The sequence below is a fragment of the Carcharodon carcharias genome, chromosome 4 (assembly GCF_017639515.1).
Source record: "Carcharodon carcharias isolate sCarCar2 chromosome 4, sCarCar2.pri, whole genome shotgun sequence".
NCBI lineage: Eukaryota > Metazoa > Chordata > Chondrichthyes > Lamniformes > Lamnidae > Carcharodon > Carcharodon carcharias.
In genome coordinates, this window is record NC_054470.1 from 67202017 (window position 1) to 67221608 (window position 19592).

The following is a 19592-nucleotide window of genomic DNA, read 5'->3' on the forward strand; positions in this document are numbered from 1 at the left end:
GTCTTGCTGCAATTGTACAGGGCCTTGGTGAGACCACACCTGGAATATCGTGTACAGTTTTGGTCTCCTTATCTGAGGAAGGATGTACTTGCTCTAGAGGGAGTGCAGCAAAGGTTTACCCGACTGATTCCTGGGAAGGCGGGACTGACATATGAGGAGAGATTGAGTCGATTAGATATATATTCGCTGCAGTTTAGAAGAATATGGGGGGATCTCATAGAAACCTATAAAATTCTAACAGGACTAGACAGGGTAGATGCAGGAAGGATGTTCCCGAAGGTGGGGGAGTCCAGAACCAGGGGTCACAGTCTGAGGATATGGGGTAGACCATTTAGGACTGAGATGAGGAGAAATTTCTTCACCCAGAGAGTGGTGAGTTTGTGGAATTTGTTACCAAAGGAAGTAGTTGAAACCAAAACATTGTATGTTTTCAAGGAGTTAGATATAGCTCTTGGGGCGAAAAGGATCAAAGGGTATGGGGAGAAAGCAGGAGCAGGCTATTGAGTTGGATGATCAGCCATGATCATAATGAATGGTGGAGCAGGCTCGAAGGGCCAAATGGCCTACTCCTGCTCCTAGTTTCTATACCTAAATCCACAGCTGCATGTAATAATTTCCTTGCATGTCTAAATGGGCTCTATCCTGCGCTCAAATTCACCTTTGAAATGGAGCAGTCAAATGACTTCCCTTTCCTTGACATACCAGTTAAGAAATCTGCCAGGGGGTTCTCTACCACGGTCTACTGCAAGCCTACCTTCGCTTGTCAACACACGTGTAGGGACTCTTACAGTTCCACGTCTTATAAGATTGGCCTCATCAGCAACCTCATAAATAGGGCTCAAGCCATTTGCTCACTATGCAAGCTTGGTGCTGAAACAGGGCACAAAGGACATCCTGTGGCATAATGGCTACTCTGGTCAGGTCATTTCATGCTGCATATTGCGCAAACTCATGAATCAGCCCAAGACCGTCACTTTCGGCCCTGAAAAATGCCCTGCTAGGTATGTAGGCCATACATCTCAAAGACTGGCAGATTGTCTCAAACAGCATGCCCCTTCCGCTGCTTGCAACAGGCAAGGTATGGACCGTTCCAAACCAGCCCAGGCTTGTAAAATTCAAAAGCCTAGTGTCCAACATGAGATGTGATTCCACAGTTGAACAACATTTGCTAAATAATCCTCAGTGTGTTAAGAATTACGCTGACAACCAATCTAAGATTGTCAGTTGGGCTCAGTGTGGCACATTTACATGTACTGGAAGCTAGATATATTAATACACAGGGACCTGTTCTTTGCAGACAGTAGGAACATGTACGCACATTGCACCTGTTTCAGCTAAACAAAATAAGCCATTTGTTGGTTAATTCTCCAAGACAACGTCTTGACCAGAGTCAAGCTGCTTGGTTTAAATTTCAAATGTTGCTTGGCTGTCTGTCACCATCCACTGATGCATTCTCCATGACAACACCACTGCCAATCAATCAGCACTCTCTTCTCATACAGTATAAATATGCTGTTTCCCTTGACATTGGTATTTTCTTGCGAATTGCCCTGATGAGTGAAAGATGAAAAGCTTGCACAAAAAAAAAAAATCTCTTTTTCAGCAATACGCAAGTAGTGCTAGTCCTGGGAAGTAGAACACATTTTGGCTATGGGCACCAGTGACAGGAATAATCTTTTTCAGGTTGTAGATAACATAGCTGATGAGTTTACTATCCTATCCCAACAATGTGCCATTAACTCCATGAACAAGCAACCATGATTGCAGTCTGAATTTTTCCATTTCCCACAGAAAGCCATCCTTATGGCTTCAATTTTCATTGCAAACACTGGACAAACCCAGTAAACTGCTCACATCTGCAAGAAGTTGCATTGAGTCTGTGCAACTCAGTTCATACACAGTCTTCCTAGGTAACATACAGCAGAATTATATGGTTTCAAAACAGACATTTAACATCTTTCCCCAAACAGTAATTGATGTAGCTTCCCTCATTTGGTGGAAGAAGATGCACTTTTTATGGTGATCAAAAACTATTACTTTGAGCATCAAGGCTGTTAGTTGTATATATTAATGATTTGTACTTAAGCGTGGGAGATATGATTGGGAAATCTGCAGATGATACAAAATTTAGCCATGTAGTTGAGAGTGAAGAAGAAAGCTGTTGTCTCCAGAATGATATCAATGGTTTGGCTGAGTGGACAGAAAAGTGGCAAATGGAATTCAATCTGGATGTACGGCCTACATACCTAGCACCTCACTGACACTGAAATTCATACAATACATTGTCCATTTGTGAGATAGGCAAAACATCTATTTGGCTTGACAGCAGCATCCTGTTAGTGGCGAATACCACTTCTGTTGCTACCACATAGTAGCAGCGTGAAACACTTTACCTGTCACTCAAAGTTTTGAGGTACCTTGCCCTTCCAGGGTAATCTGAGGTAGACTGGATAATGCATTTGGGGAGGGCAAACAGAGCAAGGGAATACTCAATAAACGGGAGGATATTGAGAGAGGTTGAGGAAGTGAAAGACCTTGGAGTGCATGTTCACAGGTCCCTGAAGGTGGCAGGGCAAATGGATAAGGTGGTAAAGAAAGCATATGGAATGCCTTACTTTACTGGGTGATGTATAGAATACAAAAGTAGGGATGTAATGATGGAACTGTATAAAATGTTGGTTAGGCCACAGCTGGAACTTTGTTTACAATTCTGGTCACCATTTAATAGGAAAGACATAATTGGTCTGGGGAGAGTACAGAGATTTACAAGGGATTCAAAATTGTAGCTATGAGGAAAGATTACATAGGCTAGGGTTGTTTTCCTTAGAACAGAGGTGGCTGAGGGGTGACCTAATTGAGGTGTACAAAAGTATGAGGGCCCTAGATAGAATAGGCAGGAAAGACTTGTTTAGACTTGTTTTCCCTAGCTGAAGGGTCAAGTACCAGGGGCACAGATTTAAGGCGATTGGTAGAAGGATTAGAGGGAACACGAGGAAAAACTTTTTCACCCAGAGGGTGGTGGGTGTCTGGAATTCACTGCCTAAATCAGTGGTTGAGGCTGAAGCGCTCAGCTCATTTAAAAAAGGTTCTTGGATCTGCATCTGAAGTGCTGTAACCTGCAAGGCTACAGACCAGGTGCTGGAAAGTGGGATTAAAATGAGCAGCTTGTTTCTTTTTCAACAACTTCTGGCCAGCATAGACATGATGGCCTGTAATTTTTCTATGGTTTCTAAAGCAAATTGCTTGAAGATCTCATAGGTTTTACAGGCACTGACCTTGTGCTTTCTGCTTTCTTTCTCTTTTTCTTCTGTCAAAGTCTCAAGTTGTTTCTCCAGTTCAGAAATCCTTTGTTCCAATTCGTCCTTTGAAGATGCATCATACAGCATACTGCATAAAATAATTGAAGATATCTAAAGTAGTGGCACTTTATGACAAAGAAATCAATGACGGTAAATGGAGAATTAGTATGGTACACAAACCGGATAGCAATTTATCACAGTTAATTCCTTTATTCTAAATTAAACACCTAAATACATTTTCATCATTCAATTTGAAGAATCATTTCACTCCTAAAACATGCCTCCAGCCAAAGGAAAACTTGACCAAAATAACTTGTTTTTTTGAAAAGGTTAACAGCAACGAAACTTAGACTTCTACTGCCAATCAATAGGGGATCACAGAACCACAGGTCTGTGGAAATATTTTATGGGGCTCACAAAATGACATGAAGCGACAGCAAGGGTTGGACACATGCTCTTGGCTGCTATTTTGATTTCCTTTATCTACTCAAATACACAGCTGGGGGCTCATACATCTTCGAATTCAATGTTATGCCCAGGAACGTGGCGCATTCATACAGCAAGGCTCTGATAAAAGATCACCAAACCGGTACTGGAGCAGAGATATCTCCGGAAACGAATAGGTAATCAGATTAGCAGGGTCTCTGACTAACTGAGAACACAGAGGGAGAAGACCAGAGGCCCCAGAGGCACTGGGAATGGATTCAATGGGCTGGGTTCATTAAGGGAAAAAAGGAGCGCCACTTCAACCTTGCCCAGCAGTTTGGACTGATGATTAAACTGAGCTTCGGTCATTGAGAATGACAAGATCAGAGGCTGCACTAGGACTAAAGTCGTGGTCCCATTTACTGGCGGTGTCTCCTTGCCAGAAATGCTGCATATCAGTTTGTCAATGATATTCCAGTGCAAACAGGCAAATAAACAGCAGAAGTGGAGAAAAAATGCCCTAAAACACCTAACAGCTGTGTAGCGAATAGGTGAGCAGTAGAAGGTTACACCTGAAAAAGGTGCCAGTGCTCCCAATAGGGACCATCCAGCCTAACACCATTCCAAGTGCATGAAGCTACTATGCAGTGAAGCATTCAACAGGCATGTTGCTGAACCTGTAGAGTTCTTTTAGGCTGAAGGGAAGATGAACGTTTTCACATCACCGATCATATCATTGCTCACTACTTCGGTTCGGCCTCGCAAAATTTCATGCAAGTCCCTTTGAAAGAGCTCTGATGAACTTTACATTCAGAAAAATAAATGTGCAATGAGTTTATAATATTCTATTTTAGATGGTGGGGGTCCATGATAACTAATACATTTCAAAAGAGGTCCTTCAACCAAAAATGCTTGAGAAGCACTGGGCTAGTAAACACATTGCCGCAGGGCACCTTAGCGACGACATCTGGCCATACACAATTGTATTATTTTCATATTAATGTCATGACATATGCATACAGGACCAACTGCTGGCCTCTTCCTGCAAGTCTCTTTTGACAATGGTTAACAGAGATCAGTGACTTAATTTAAGATTAAATTCGTGGATACAACTCTCTTGATCTTTAAACCTTGGTCTGTAATTTGTGAAAAAAAAGTCCTTAAATAAAAGGTATTAATCATTAGGATCTTATCAGAAAAAAGCACATTGGATAACATGCACAACACAAACATGCCTTACCTACTACAGTTGTGGTTTGCTCTGCTTTGATCATTGAAGTAAAGAGAATCTTCAAATGGAGGTATCTGGAACCCACAACTTCCACCTCTTTTTGTTGTGATTGTACTGCTGCACTCTGATATCGTTTTAGATGGCCAGTCACTATCCACATCAAAATCATCATCATCATCATCGTCATCTGTTTCCAAAAAATTGAAGACTCAAGAACAAATATTTTGCAGCAATATTCATTGAACCATCTGGGGTCATTTGCAGCCCTTGGCAGAAGTATTGGTCCAAAGTTATGATCATTAGAATAAAAACAAATGTTAGTATTGGAAAGAGGGGTCTTCAGCATGTTTGAGTGATTAGATTAAGAAGGTCTAAAATGCAAAAGCTTAAGGATTGATCTCAGGACTACAAGTTAGATAAGCAGAGGGTGGGGCAGGGGAGAAAACAGTAAATCAAGGTTTGAAGATGGCAACCAAGGAAGAGTATGAGACACTTTATGAAAGAAGTTGATAGATTGATCTATTGGGCTACTTCTTAGACAGGGAATAGAATTAATAAATTATATGCGTTTTATTTTTATGTGAAGGCTATGCTGTAAACTGAGATAGTCAAAAAAATAAACAAGCTACAGATTGCGATAACATAAAGTAGCGTGTCATTGTAGAAGTATTTTTTTTTAAAGGAATCATCAGACAAATAGTAGGATAAGACTAGAACTTTATATTCAAATATGGAAGGAAGAGGGAAATCAAATTTAATATAGTCAACCAACTGATCAGAGACAGAATGAGATTGTTACCTACTCTAGTGGGGATCCATCCTAGGTTGCTAAGAAAATCAACGTTGAGATAGCAGAAGCTCTAATCACAATCCTTGCATATGCGAAGCTTTTAAAGGCATTTGATGAAGTACCACATGATAGACTTGCTTGAAAAATAAAGGGACAGTGTAACATATTACGTGATTGATTAAGGGATAGGAGGTAGAGAGTAGTGGTAAAGAGATGTTTCTCGAGCTGGAGAGAAGTATGCAGTGAGGTTCCCCCAAGCATCAGTATTAGGGTATTTGCTTTTGCTATGTATAGATGATCTGGAGTCGGATATGGATAGAATTTCCATGTTTGCAAACTATACAAAACAATGTAGTAGAGAGCAGATAGCAGACTTCAGGAAAACAGACAGACTGGAGAAATAGGCAGTCACTTGGCAGATGCAGTTTAATGCTGATAAGTGTGAAGTGGTGCACTTTGAAAGAAACATGGAGACACAGTATGATCCAAATGGTATTATTATGAAGGGGTGGCAGTGGGAAGGAGATTGAGGGGAGGGACTTGCAAGAGAGGAAGGCACCTGTGGTTGCATATTTCTAATCTTTGAAGGTAGCAGGGCAAGTTGAGGTGGGTAAGAAAGTATATCAAATGCTTGGCTTCGTCAATAGGAGCATTGAATGCTAAAACAAGGAAGCAACACTAAACCTTCAAAAATCACAGATTAGGCCCCAGCTGCCATTGTGCTCACAAAGCTGGGCACCACACTAGGAAAAATGTCAAAGCCATGATTCAGAAGTACAATACAGAAAAACTTTACTCAGTTGAGGAAATGAGCAATGAATTAAAGGAACTGGATTAGATTGCAACTCTGTTATAAGTGCGGTGTACAAAGGAACAATAGAATATTTTTAAAATTAGTGTACTACTGAAAATTAACAAATCACTGAAAAAGAAGTGCAGCACAGAATGAAACCCTTTTGAGCAGTAACTTAAAATAATGGAGGGAAGAAAACTTCCAAACATTATGACATAAGGAAATCAGAAGATGGCAATAAATTTAAATTTAAGGAAAAAAATAAATGGGCCAGACATGTTTAATATTACAGAGAATAAAATGCAAAAAGAGCAAACATTCTTTGAGTCACACAGCTTCTCTCTCTGATGTTCCAGTGTGATACAAGGCTTTACAACTGCTATTCTGTATGTTCATCTGCTCTCTCTAAAATAAAACAGCCTAACCAAAAGCATCAGGCATCATTTCATTAAAAAAATGTTTTCAGTCCATTGACTGAAAGTTTGGAGAAGGCACAATAACTTGTACTTATAGAGTGCCTTTTACATGATAGAATATCCCAAGGTGCTTTCACAGGAGTGTTATGAAGCAGAATTTGACAAACAACCACAAATATAGTGGAGCAAACAGCCAAAAGCTTGGTCAGTGAGGTAGGTTTTGAGAAGTATTTAACAAAGCCAAGTGAAGTAGAGAGTTTTATGGAGGGAATTCCAGAGCTAAGGACCTTGGTAGCTTAAGGCAAAGTGAACAATGGTTGAGCAATTAAAATTAGGAATGTTCCAGGAGGCTATAGTTAGAGCAGCACAGATATCAGAGGGTTATGGAACTGGGAGGAGATTGCAAAGGTAGGGAAAGGAGAGGCCACGGAAAGGTTCAAAAACAAGAATAAGAACTTTAACCAGGAGTCAACATAGATCAGCAAGCACAGGGGTGAAGGGTGAACAGGAATTGGTACGGACATAGGCAGAGTTTTGGATGACCTCAAGTTCACAGAGGGTAAATTGTTGGGGGAGCAACCAATGGTGTGTTGGAATAGTCAAGTCTAGGGGCAACAAAGGAACAAATTAGTGTTTCAGCAGATGAGCTGGGCAATGTTACAGAGGTGGAAATAGGCAACCTTACTGATCATGTGGATGTGGTTGAAATGCTTAGCTTAGAGTCAAATATGGCAAATAGTCTGATCCAGCTTCAAACATATGCCAGGGAGATGGATGGCACCAGTGACTAGGGAACAAACTTTGTGGCAGGGACCAAAGATAATGGTTTTGACTTCCCAATATTTAACTGGAGAAAATTCCTGCTGATCCAGTACTAGATGTCGAACAGGCAGTCTGATAATTTAAAGAGACAGTTGAGAAGACAAGGGAGGTAGTGGTGAATTAGAGCTAGTTGTCATCAGCATACATGTAAAACTTGTCTGTTTTTGGACAATGCTGCCTTGGGCCAGGATTAATCTTTGAGGGCGACCAGAAGTAAAAGGCATGGGAACATGAAGTGAAACCAATGCAGATGACTCTTTGGCTACAATTACATAAGAATGGAACCACTAAACAACATAAGGGGATATTGGCAGGTAATGAAAAGCTTGCTCAAAGAAGTTAGTTTCAAGAAATGTCAGAGGTGGAAAGGTTCAGGGAGAAAATTCCAGCACTTCGAGTCAAAACAACTGAGAGCGTGGCCACTAATGATGGAGCAAGAAAACTGAGGATGCACAAGAGGCCAGGATTGAAGGAGTGCAAAGATCCAAGAGTTCTAGGGCACAGATAAAGACAATATCTAATTCAAAATTGCAATGGTGTATTATTCCTACATCCCCAGGTTACACTATGCTATAATTATACAGATTATACATTTCTGAACACAAGAACATCTAGACCACATTACAGGAGTAATCAGCACCTGAGAGAATATTGAAGGCAAATCAAAATTTGGCTTACTCCCATGCTGTCATTGATTTCACACCCATATCAAATTCCAAAATGTTTAGTTCCCTTTCAATAAATGTTTTAAAAACAAAATCTTTTAAATTTAATTTGCTAAATTAGATGTGTCTTGTTATTCACTGTCCTTACCCAAAAGAAATATTGAGTTAACTATATTTACATCTTTCAGTCCTTAATATACCAGACGCCTGGCTTTCATCATAACTCATCCCCATTGATATTAGAGATCATGCTTCATTGATCTTAAGTACATTCAGGTTCATTTTCAAATGTGCAAACCAGAATGCTTCTAATGTTCTGTGAAGTCTGCCCAGTTCATTATAAAACCTCAGTATGATCTGGGAGTTTTAGATTTCATTGCTCTGACAATGGATCACAATATTATATTTGTTCTTTTAAAGTACTTCTTCATATTATCTCAACACTGCATCTACAGTCATTTCTGGATCTCTTCCAAAAATCATTGTGCTGTCCTTTTTCCTTTATTGTATACCTACAGTGATCAATTTTTTTCTTCCAATATGCAGCACCTTATATCTGTCAAGATTATACTTTCTTTAAGATTTATTTTGAATTACATGACTGATCTAAATTTTTCTACAAAATCTTACTTGCATTGTTCATCCTTTCCATACTCCCATTTTAGTCCCATCACCAAATTTAACAAGTTTGCAAAGGGTTTCTACATCCTGCGATGAGCTCTGCGGTTAGTGGAGTTTGCAACTGTGGGTGAGCAAGGTATACAGTGATGCCAGCACAGCAACATTCCACATTGAGATAAGATTAATTAATTACCTCATAGTGAAGGCACCCCTAGGTAGCAGTGATCATAATATGATTGAATCTTGCATTCAGTTTGAGGGAGAGAAGACTGGGTATAATACTAATATTTTAAACTTAAATAAGAGCAATTGCAAGTGCATGAAAGCAAAGCTAGCAAAAGTGAACTGGCAATTTAGGTTAAGAGATAGGTCAATAGAGATACAATGGCAGACACTTATGGGGATATTTCAGAATATAAATAGATATATTCCAACATGAAAGAAAAATTCCGTGGGGAAGATCCACCATCTGTGGTTAACTAAAAAAGTTAAAGATAGTATCAGATTTAAAGAAAAAGCATATAATTGTGCAAAGATGGATGGCAGGTCAGAAGGTTGGACAGAATATAAAAAACAGCAAAGAATGACTAAAAGATTAATAAAGAGGGAAAACTTAGAGTATGAAAGAAAGTTTCTAGAAACATAAAGACAGATAGTAAGAGTTTATATGGATATTTAAACCAAAAGAGTCAATAAAGTGGACATTGATCCTATACAAAGTACGCCTGGGGAATTAATGGAAAATAAGGAGATGACAGATGAATTGAATAGGTTATTTGCATTGGCCTTTACTATAGGCAATACAAGTAACATTCCGGAAATAGCTGTAAATCATGAATTGGAAGGGAGGGAGGAACAAGAAAATTACAATCACCACGGAAGTGGTACTCAGCAAGTTGTTGGAACTGTGGGTTGACAAGTCCCCGGGTCCTGACGGATTTCATCCTAGGGTTTTAAATGAAATGGCTAGTGGGATAGTTGAGGCGTTGATTTTAACTTTCCAAAATCCACTAGATACTACAGGGATTAGTGCAGGGGCCTCAATTCTTTACATTTCACATTAATGATTTGGATGATAGGACTGACCGCAAGGTTGCTAAATTTGCTGATGGCACAAAGACGGGTAGGAAAGTAAGTTGTGAAGTGGACATAAGGAGACTACAAAAGGATATAGATAGATTAGGTGAGTAGGCAAAGATATGGCAAATAGAGTGTAATATAAAAAAAATGTGAGCTTGTCCATTTTGACAGGATGGATAAAAAGGCATATTATCTAAACGGTGAGAGATTGCAGAGCTGAGATGCAGAGGTCTCTGGGTGTCCTAGTGTATAAATCATAAAAGGTTAGTATGCAGGTGCAACAAATAACTAGCAACCAAAAGAATGCTATAGTTTACGGCAAGGAGAATTTATTATAAGAATAGGGAGGGTGTGCTTCAGTTATACAGGGCATTGGTGAGATCACATCTGAGAGTAATGTAATGTATTGGTCTCCTTATTTAAGGAAAGATGTAAATGCATTAGAAGTAGTTCACAGAAGGTTTACTAGATTAATAGCTGGAATGGGTAGGTTGTCTTATGAGGAAAGGCTAGACAGGCTAGCCTTGTATCCGCTGGGGTTTAGAAAAGTAAGACGCAACTTGTTTCAATCAAGTTTCTTCTTACTCAAGATCCTGAGGGGACTTGACAGGCTGGATGCGGAAAGGATGTTTCCTCTTTTGGAAAAATCTAGAACTCGGGGTCACTATTTCAAAATAAGGGGTCGCCAATTTAGATCAGAGATGAGAAACGTTTTTTTCTCTGAGGGTTGAGAAACTTTGGAACTCTCTTCCCCAAAAGGCGGTTGAGGCAGAGTCCTTGAATATCTATAAGGCAGAGGTGGTTAGATTCTTAATAAGCAAGGGGGTGAAAGGCTATCGGAGATTGACAGGAATGTGAAGTTGAGGTTGAAATCAGGTCATCCGTAATCTTATTAGATGGTGGAGCAGACTCGAGGAGCCGAGTAGCCTACTCCCACTCCTAATTCGTATGTTCATATGTTAATTGTCATGGGGCATCGCTTCTGATGGTTTCAGTTGCCAGTCGTCACCTCCTCCTTTAGCTGTGACCCCCAACTGCTTACGGTACAGTGTGGGCCTACCCATCATTCACAGTATGCAGCCACGCTTTGCCTGATGCACTCTGAGAATTGGAGTCCACAATGGCGAAGCAGAATTATGTTGCCCAGAGTGGAATACAAACGTGTCAGTTGACCAGTTTTGGGCAAAAAGAGAAGAAAGTCATGGTGCAGCTGGAAAAGGCAGCAGAATCATGGAGGAGAGTCCGGAAAAGTGTGCCTTTTGGTGAAAATTGTACCCATGGAAATGGGGTGGAGTAAAGTTACGAACGTGCGAACAAGGAGGAGTAGGCCATTCAGCTCCTTGAGCCTGCTCTGCCATTTAATAAGCTCATGACTTATCTGATAGTAACCTGAAATCCGCATCCCACCTACCCCCAACAACCTATCATCCCCTTGCTTACCAAGAATCTATCCACCTTTGCCTCAAAAATATTCAAAGGCTCTGCTTCCACCACCTTTTCAGGAAGAGAGTTCTAAAGACTCTCGCCCAGAGAGAAAACTTTTTGCCTCATCCATTTTAAATGAGTGACCCTTTATTTTTAAACAGTGGCCCTCTATTTCTAGGTTCTCCCACAAGAGGAAACTTCCTTTCCACATTCACCCTGTCAAGACCCCTCAGAATCTTATACGTTTCAATCGTTGCCTCTTGCTCTTCTAAACTCCAGCAGATACAAGTCCAACCTTTCCTCATAAGACAACCCACCATTCCAGATCTGGTTAACCTTCCCTGACCTGCTTCCAATGCACTTACATCCTTCCTTAAATAAGGTGACCAATGCTGTACACAGTAGCCCAGATGTGGTCTCACTAGTGCCCTGTACAACTGAAGCACAACCTCCCCACTTTTGTATTCAATTTCCCTTGCAATAAATGATAACATTCTATTAGCTTTCCTAATTAGTTCCTGTACTTGCACACTAGTCTTTTGTGATTCATGCACTAGGACACCCTGGTCTCTCTGCACCTCAGAGCTCTGCAATCTCTTACCATTTAGATAATATGCTTCTGTTTTATTCTTCCTGCCAAAATGGACAACTTCACATTTTCCCACATTATACTCCTGTGCCAAATATTTGCCCACTCACTTAACCTATCTGTATCTATTGTAAAATAAATGCAAAATGCAAAAAACTGCGGATGTTGGAAATCCAAAACAAAAATAAAAATACCTAGAAAAACTCAGCAGGTCTGACAGCATATGCGGAGAGGAACACAGTTAACGTTTCGAGTCCGTATGACTCTTCAACAGAACTAAGGTAAAATAGAAAAGAGTGAAATATAAGCTGGTTTAAGGGGGGCTGGGACAGGTAGAGCTGGATAGAGGGCCAGTGATAGGTGGAGATTGCCAAAAAAATGTCATAGACAAAGGGACAAAGAGGTGTTGAAGGAATGTGCTAATAGGTGACATTAAGGGTAGAAAGCAGGATGAGCAAGGTACAGATAGCCCTAGTTGGGGTGGGGTGGGAGGAAGGGATCAAAATAGGCTAAAAGGTAGAGATAAAACAATGGATGGAAATACATTTAAAAATAATGGAAATAGGTGGGAAAAGAAAAATCTATGTAAATTATTGGAAAAAGGGGGCGGGGGGGAAATCGGAAAGGGGGTGGGGATGGAGGAGAAAGCTCATGATCTAAAATTGTTTAACTCGACATTCAGTCCGGAAGGCTGTAAAGTGCCTAGTCGGAAGATGAGGTGCTGTCCCTCCAGTTTGCGTTGAGCTTCACTGGAACAATGCAGCAGGCCAAGGACGGACATGTGAGCAGGGTAGAGTGTTGAAATGACAAGCGACAGGGAGGTCCAGGTCATGCTTGCGGACAGACCGAAGGTGTTCCGCAAGGCGGTCACCCAGCCTGCGTTTGGTCTCTCCAATGTAGAGGAAACCGCATTGGGAGCAGTGAATGCAGTAGACTAAATTGAGGGAAGTGCAAGTGAAAGGCTACTTCACTTGAAAGGAGTGTTTGGGCCCTTGGACAGTGAGGAGAGGGGAAGTAAAGGGGCAGGTGTTGCACCTTCTGCGGTTGCACGGGAAGGTGCCATGGGAGGGGGTTGAGGTGTAGGGGGCGATGGAGGAGTGGACCAGGGTGTCCCGGAGGGAACTATCCCTGTGGAATGCCGCCGGGGGGGGTGAAGGGAAGATGTGTTTGGTGGTGGCATCATGCTGGAGTTTGCGGAAATGGCGGAGGATGATCCTTTGGATGCAGAGGCTGCTGGAGTGATAAGTGAGGACAAGGGGTCCCTATCATGGTTCTGGGAGGGAGAGGAAGGTGTGAGGGCAGAAAGAGATCTTCACAACTTACTTTCCTACCTATCATTAGATCAACAGCAAATTTGGCAACCATCCCACCCAACTCATTTATATAAATTGTAAACAGTTGAGGTCCCAGCACTGGTCCCTGTGGCACAGCACTTGTTACATCTTGCCAACCTGAAAAAGACTCATTTGTGCCTACTCTCTGCTTCCTGTTAGCTAGCTAATCTTCTACCCATGCCAATATTTTACCCCCTATACCATGAGCTTTTATTTTCTGCAACAACCTAAGGTGTGGCACTTGATATCAAATGCCTTCTGGAAACCTAAGTACAGTACATCCACTGGTTCCCCTTTATCCACAGCACATATTACTTCCTCAGAGAACTCCAATAAGTTGGTTAAACACGATTTTCCTTTCACAAAGCCATGTTGACTCTGCCTGATGACGTTGAGCTTATCCAAGTGCCCTGCTATAACTTCTTCAATAATAGCTTCTAACATTTTCCCTATGACAGATGTTAAGCTAACTGGCCTGTAGTTTCCCCTTTGTTTCCCTCCCTTTTTGAATAATGGAGTCACATTTGCTATCTTCCAATCTAATGGGATCTTCCCCGAATCTAGAGAATTTTGGAAAATTAAAACCAATACACCAACTATCTCATTAACCATTTCTCTTGACACCCTAGAATGAAGCCCGTCAGGACCTGGGCTCCTGTCAGCCTGCAGCTCAAGCAATTTACTCAGTACCACTTCTCGGGTGGCTATAATTTTCCTGAGTTCCTCCCTCCCTTCCATTTCCTGGTTTATAGCTGCTTCTGGGATGTTACTTGTATCCTCTATAGTGAAAACTGATGCAATAACCTGTTCAATTCATCTGCCATCTCCTTGTTTTCCATTATCAATTCTCTAGACTCACTTTCACAAGTTGCTGTTAGATGGCAATTGGTGTCTAGGTCCTATGTAAAGGGAAGGAGCAGGAATACAGCCTGAGGAAATTAAGAGCTTTGAAGAACTTTGTGGTTGAATGTGATATCATATACGCTAAGTAGACTGCCCAGTAGATCAGACATCTCCCTCTTGTTAGATGTGTAATGTATGGTTTATGTTGACCACAAATTGCCTGTTGATTTTGATTTAATTGTTAAAGTAAAAGTTAGGAAAAGTGAAATCTTGTCCATTGTTTTTTCTCTAGGGTCGTTTGGTTCTTTTAGTTTGATGGTCTCCACAGGGATCATAACCAAATATGTAGATGAGAAACAAGGGTCGAAGCACTGACTCCCTGCTTTCAGAATTTTACCCTTCAGTCATGTTTTTGTTTCCTCATTTTAACCCTCCCAGTATTTTCTCTCTGATACACACGTTGTACCTCATTTATTTTTCTCCGCATTGCAAGGTGTCTTAAGAAATCTTCTTATATTTGAAGAGCACCAATAAATGCACAAAATGCATAATAATCAGTATACAGTGAAAGACTACTCTCAACACTTCAACTTTTGAACACAAATTGCTATTGGCCCGATGACCCAAGAGGGTCTACAAGAACCAGTAGTCATGATTTCTGCCTTGCATCATAGCTTGCAGACTAAGTCACACTTCAACTTGGAAGATCAATCACAACGTGAGATAAGACTTATGAAAACTATTTTTATGTTCTCCAAAGTCAAAGTGGTTGACAGACATTTATCTTATTAATGCTCATTAAACTTGCCTTCATCTTGCTCTTGACAAACCTTATCCAACTTTATCATTTTGGCAGAAGAGTCCAAGCTAGCTCGCAGTTTTCCAGGAGCCCAGGTAACCCTCCTCTTTCTTCTTGCCTAAAAACAAAATATGGATAGGTACTACATAGCATGTTGAAATGTACAAAGACTCTCTCCATCCAGTCCTGGCGGTTTACACAATTTATTTATTTCTCACTCTACTCCTCAAACCCCAAGTTAGCTTACAATGAGTATTTTGTGCATTCTTCTCCACAACCCTGACTTCCTGGTTTCATAAAGCCACCATGACAAAATAAAGATTTTTAAAAATTCATATTACACCATAACATTGGTTTAATTCTCTGTCATGGTACATATGGTTAGAAGTAGGTGTTGTAGAAAAAATAACCCAGCAAGTTCAGACAATAGCATCAGAACATGCATCGACCATTCAGCCCCTTAAGCCATATTTAACAAAAACCTATAGAGAGCATGCGAGAGTGAGCGTGAGAGAGAAAGAGAGATGCGAATGTTCCAGATTTATTGATATCCTTTCTTGATTTCATTCCTGAATGGTATGGCTTTGATTAATATTGCACCCCTTTGTCCTTGGTTCCTCAGTTGGAGGAAATATTATCTCCCCTATCAAATCAGTGTCAATTTAGATGCCTCACTTAAAGTCACCCCTCAACCCTTATAAATTCAAAGGAATTACAAAAATGTTTATACAATCTGTGCTCACAATATAACCTTTAAGCCTCAGTATCATTTTGGTGAAATATTCTACACCCCTCCAAGATCAATATATTCTTCCTGTGAAGTAGTGTCCAGGCCTGAACACAGGGGTACATAGCATATACAACAGAGAAACAAGCAATTCAGCACAACTGGTCCATGCCGGTGTTTTTGCTTGACTTGAGTGTTCCATCTTCTTACATTTAAATCTACCATCAGATCTATTCCCTTCTCCCTCATACTCTTAGCTAGTTTCACGTTAAATGTCTCTACACTATTCTCTACAACCACTCCCTATGGTAGCAATATCCTCATTCTCACCACTCTCTGAATAAAGAAGTTTTTTTCTGAACTTCCAATTGGATTTCTTGATGACTACCTCATATTAATGACCACCCGTTAGGCTTTTCCACACAAGGGTAAATATTCTCTCTGTGTCCACTCTAAAAATTTTCATAATTTTAAAGCACTCTATTAGGTCACCCCTCAGCCTTATTTTCTCAAAAGTAAAGAGACCCCAAGTCTGTCAATCATTTCATGATATGTGTATCCAAGTATTTATGGTATAATCCTTGTAAACCTTCTCTACACCCTTTTCCAGTGCCTCTATATCCTTTTTATAATATGGGCACCAGAACTGCTCTCAGTACTCCAAAGGTGGTCTAACCAATGCTTGATCCAGGTTTAGCATAACTTTCTATTCTGTAATTCTAGGAATAAAACCTAGTTGCTTAGTTTGTTTTTTTTAGCCTTGCTAACCTGCAATGCAACTTATAATGATTGGTGTCTTCTCTTGGTTACCTCCTCAAAAAATTCAATAGGGTTGGTAAAGCAAGATTTTCTCTTTTGAAATCCATGCTGCCTATTCATTGTTATATTTCTCATTTCTAGATGCTCTTCTATTCTCTCTTTTGGTAAAGAACCCATAGTATTTCCTACCACTGATGCTAAACTGGCTGATCCCCCTTCTTAAATATAGGAATGTCAGCTATCTGCCAGTCATCTGGCACTACACCTTTTTCGAGCGAATTATTAAATATGCGCAGTAATGCTTTTTTACTTTTTCCCTAGATTCTTTTAAAATAGATGGATACAATCTACCTCCATCAGGAGTTTAATCCCTTCTATTTTAAATGCACTAATCTTTTCGCTCATCTCATCATTTAATGCCATGTCTGTGTTCCATCTCTTTGGTAAATACCAAAGTGAAATAATTAATATTTCTGCCATGTCTCTAGCGTTACCTATGGTATTATCCCTTAATGGTCCTATTCCCATCACAGCTATCCTTTTATTAAAAAATTGATGTGCATGTAAAATACTTTACTATTTTTAAGTTCCTTGAAAATTTAATTTCATAACTTACCTTTGCCTTCCTAATTATTTTCTTACTTTTCTCCTGATCTCTTTGTATTCTCTCTCATCATGCACTCCTCTGCTGTCTATTTATTAACGTATGCCTCTTTCATAACCTGGAATTGTTCCCTTATGTCTTTATTCATCCAATGCTCCAGATGGGGTCTAACTGAGGCTCGAAGTCCTCATGAGATAAAGGTAAAATTCTATTTGCCTTTTTGATTTGTTTTTGTAACTGCGGACTCATTTTTAATTATTTGCGCACATAGAGACAATGTCTTTGCTTCTCCACAATTCCTGGTATTGCACCATTAAGAAAATATCCAATGTCTTTCTCAGATCAAAAGTGGATGACCTCACACTTCCCCACACTGAACTCCATCTGCTATTGTTCTACCCAGTTCACTTAGTTTGTTGATGTCCCTTAATAACCTCCTGCCCCATCTGCAAAATTTACTATGTCTCCTAACTTAGTATCATCTACACATTTGGATATAGAATTCTCTATTCCTCCAGCCAAGTCACCCATACGTATACTTAAAAGTTAAGGCCCTAGTTCAGATCCTAAGGGAACACACTTATCATAGTGTTAGTGCACTCCCTTTATCCCCACTAGCTTTACAATTTCCAAACCATGTCCTAAGGTTTTCTCCAGCTTTGTGCACTTTAATTTTTGCTAATGTCTTCTGTGGAATTTTGTCAAATGGCTTCTAGAAACTTCATATTGGTAACTTTGGTAGATTCTCCCTTATCTACACATTAGTCAGCTCTTCAAAATATTCAACTAGATTAGTTAGAATGACCATGCATGACAAATTCATGCCGACCCTGATCAACTTATATTTGTCTAACAGCTCGTCACTTTGTTCCTGGTGAAGGATTGCACTAGTTCCTACAACTAGTGTTAGGCCTGTAGTTAACTGGTTTCTCTCCCCTCCCTTCTTAATATTTGAATAATATTTGCAACTTTCCAATCCAGCAGCATAATTCCCAAATCAAGACAGCACCATTTGGCAGATATAGGCAGCTGCCTGTGATATGCCTAAATGGTGTAAGTGGGCGAGACTATTAAATCCAGCAAGTTCCATAAAGTTTCCCTTCTACCACTGGTATTTTATCCTCTTCCTCTACTGTTTAAAAAAAGAGGCATAGCTGTGGATTTTGGTTCCATATACAGATTTTTAGCTGAGTTTAAGGCTCATTTATCAAAATATTTATTCAAGCATTTTAGGAAGGATACAGAGGTGTTCGAGGGGACAGAAAAGATTTACAAGAATGGTTCCAGTGATGAAGAGCTTCTGTCACATGTATAGATTGAAGAAGCTGGGGCTGTTCTCCTTGTGATGAAATGTGATGGAGTTGTTCAAAATCAAAAGGGGGTCTAGAAAGCCTACATAGAAAAAAATTGTTCCAATAGGCCAAAGGGTAGAGAATCAGAGGAGGCAGATTTCAGGGAAATGGCAAAAGTACCAAAACACAACACAAGGAAAAACTTTTTTTATTTAAGGATCTGGAATGCACTGCTTGACAGTATGATGGAGGCAGAATCAATCAGGGTTTTCAAAAGACAATAGGGTAAGCATCGGAAGAGAAAAAAAAATCTGCAGAGCTTATAGGCAAGGGCAGGAGTGAGGCTAGCTAAATTGCTCTTGCAAGAAGCTGGGACAGACTTGAGGGGGTTATGAGGCCTCCCTCTATGCTGTAACCATTCTGATTCTAGGAATTGAGTTTTCTTCTAAAACAAGAGGTAAACAGGTGTCATGGACAATTTTAACGTGTTTCCTTTTAGTTTTCCATGATCAAGTAGATTTGTATTTTGATGCATTTTTACCCTCTAAGTGACTGAGTCAACTCAAATAACTCAACAGCAAGCTCTTGTATTTAAAAAGCACAAGGTTTGTTTATTTTCCCACATACTTGCCCTGGAGGTTAAATTAAAAATGGCATCTCACTCTCACACCCCAATTAGTTACAGTTGAAGATAAAACAATAATTATAAAAATGGAATTTAACTCCGTCCCTGTTTCAGTGCAGGCCTGTTGTTTCGTAGCCAAGTTCTTAGGTTGTCTAAAGTGAAGGCTTTGAAATTGCAGAGGTATCTCAGCAGCTGCAATGGTTCCTAAAGTTGATCTGCCAGAGGCTGGTTTCTCAGGTAGCCTTGAAGACTGGAATAGAGCAGAGGAGAGAGGATCTTTGTTTCTGCTTCAAGGTACTGTGGTGAGGCACTTGAGTTGCCCAATTGACTACAGCAGCCCAATGGCTTTGCTCGCCCAGGACTCTGCTTGCTCTCTGATGGAAGTTCTGCCTGTCTGTAAGCAGTATGCCATTTTGTTATATTTTTAAACAGGAAATAAAGATGGCAACTGT

At 40.2% G+C, this 19592-nt stretch overlaps 1 protein-coding gene across 1 annotated transcript in view; it reads right to left on the reverse strand.

Annotated features, from left to right (window-relative positions):
- Positions 1 to 19592, reverse strand: part of LOC121276751 (centromere-associated protein E-like) — a 114658-nt gene that overhangs the window by 44009 nt on the left and 51057 nt on the right. Inside the window, exons 14-16 of the mRNA XM_041185297.1 lie at positions 15143 to 15251; positions 4966 to 5143; positions 3276 to 3387 (exon numbers count right to left, since the gene is read on the reverse strand). Of these exons, the coding sequence (XP_041041231.1) occupies positions 3276 to 3387; positions 4966 to 5143; positions 15143 to 15251 (399 nt within the window). The remainder of the gene's footprint in view (positions 1 to 3275; positions 3388 to 4965; positions 5144 to 15142; positions 15252 to 19592) is intronic.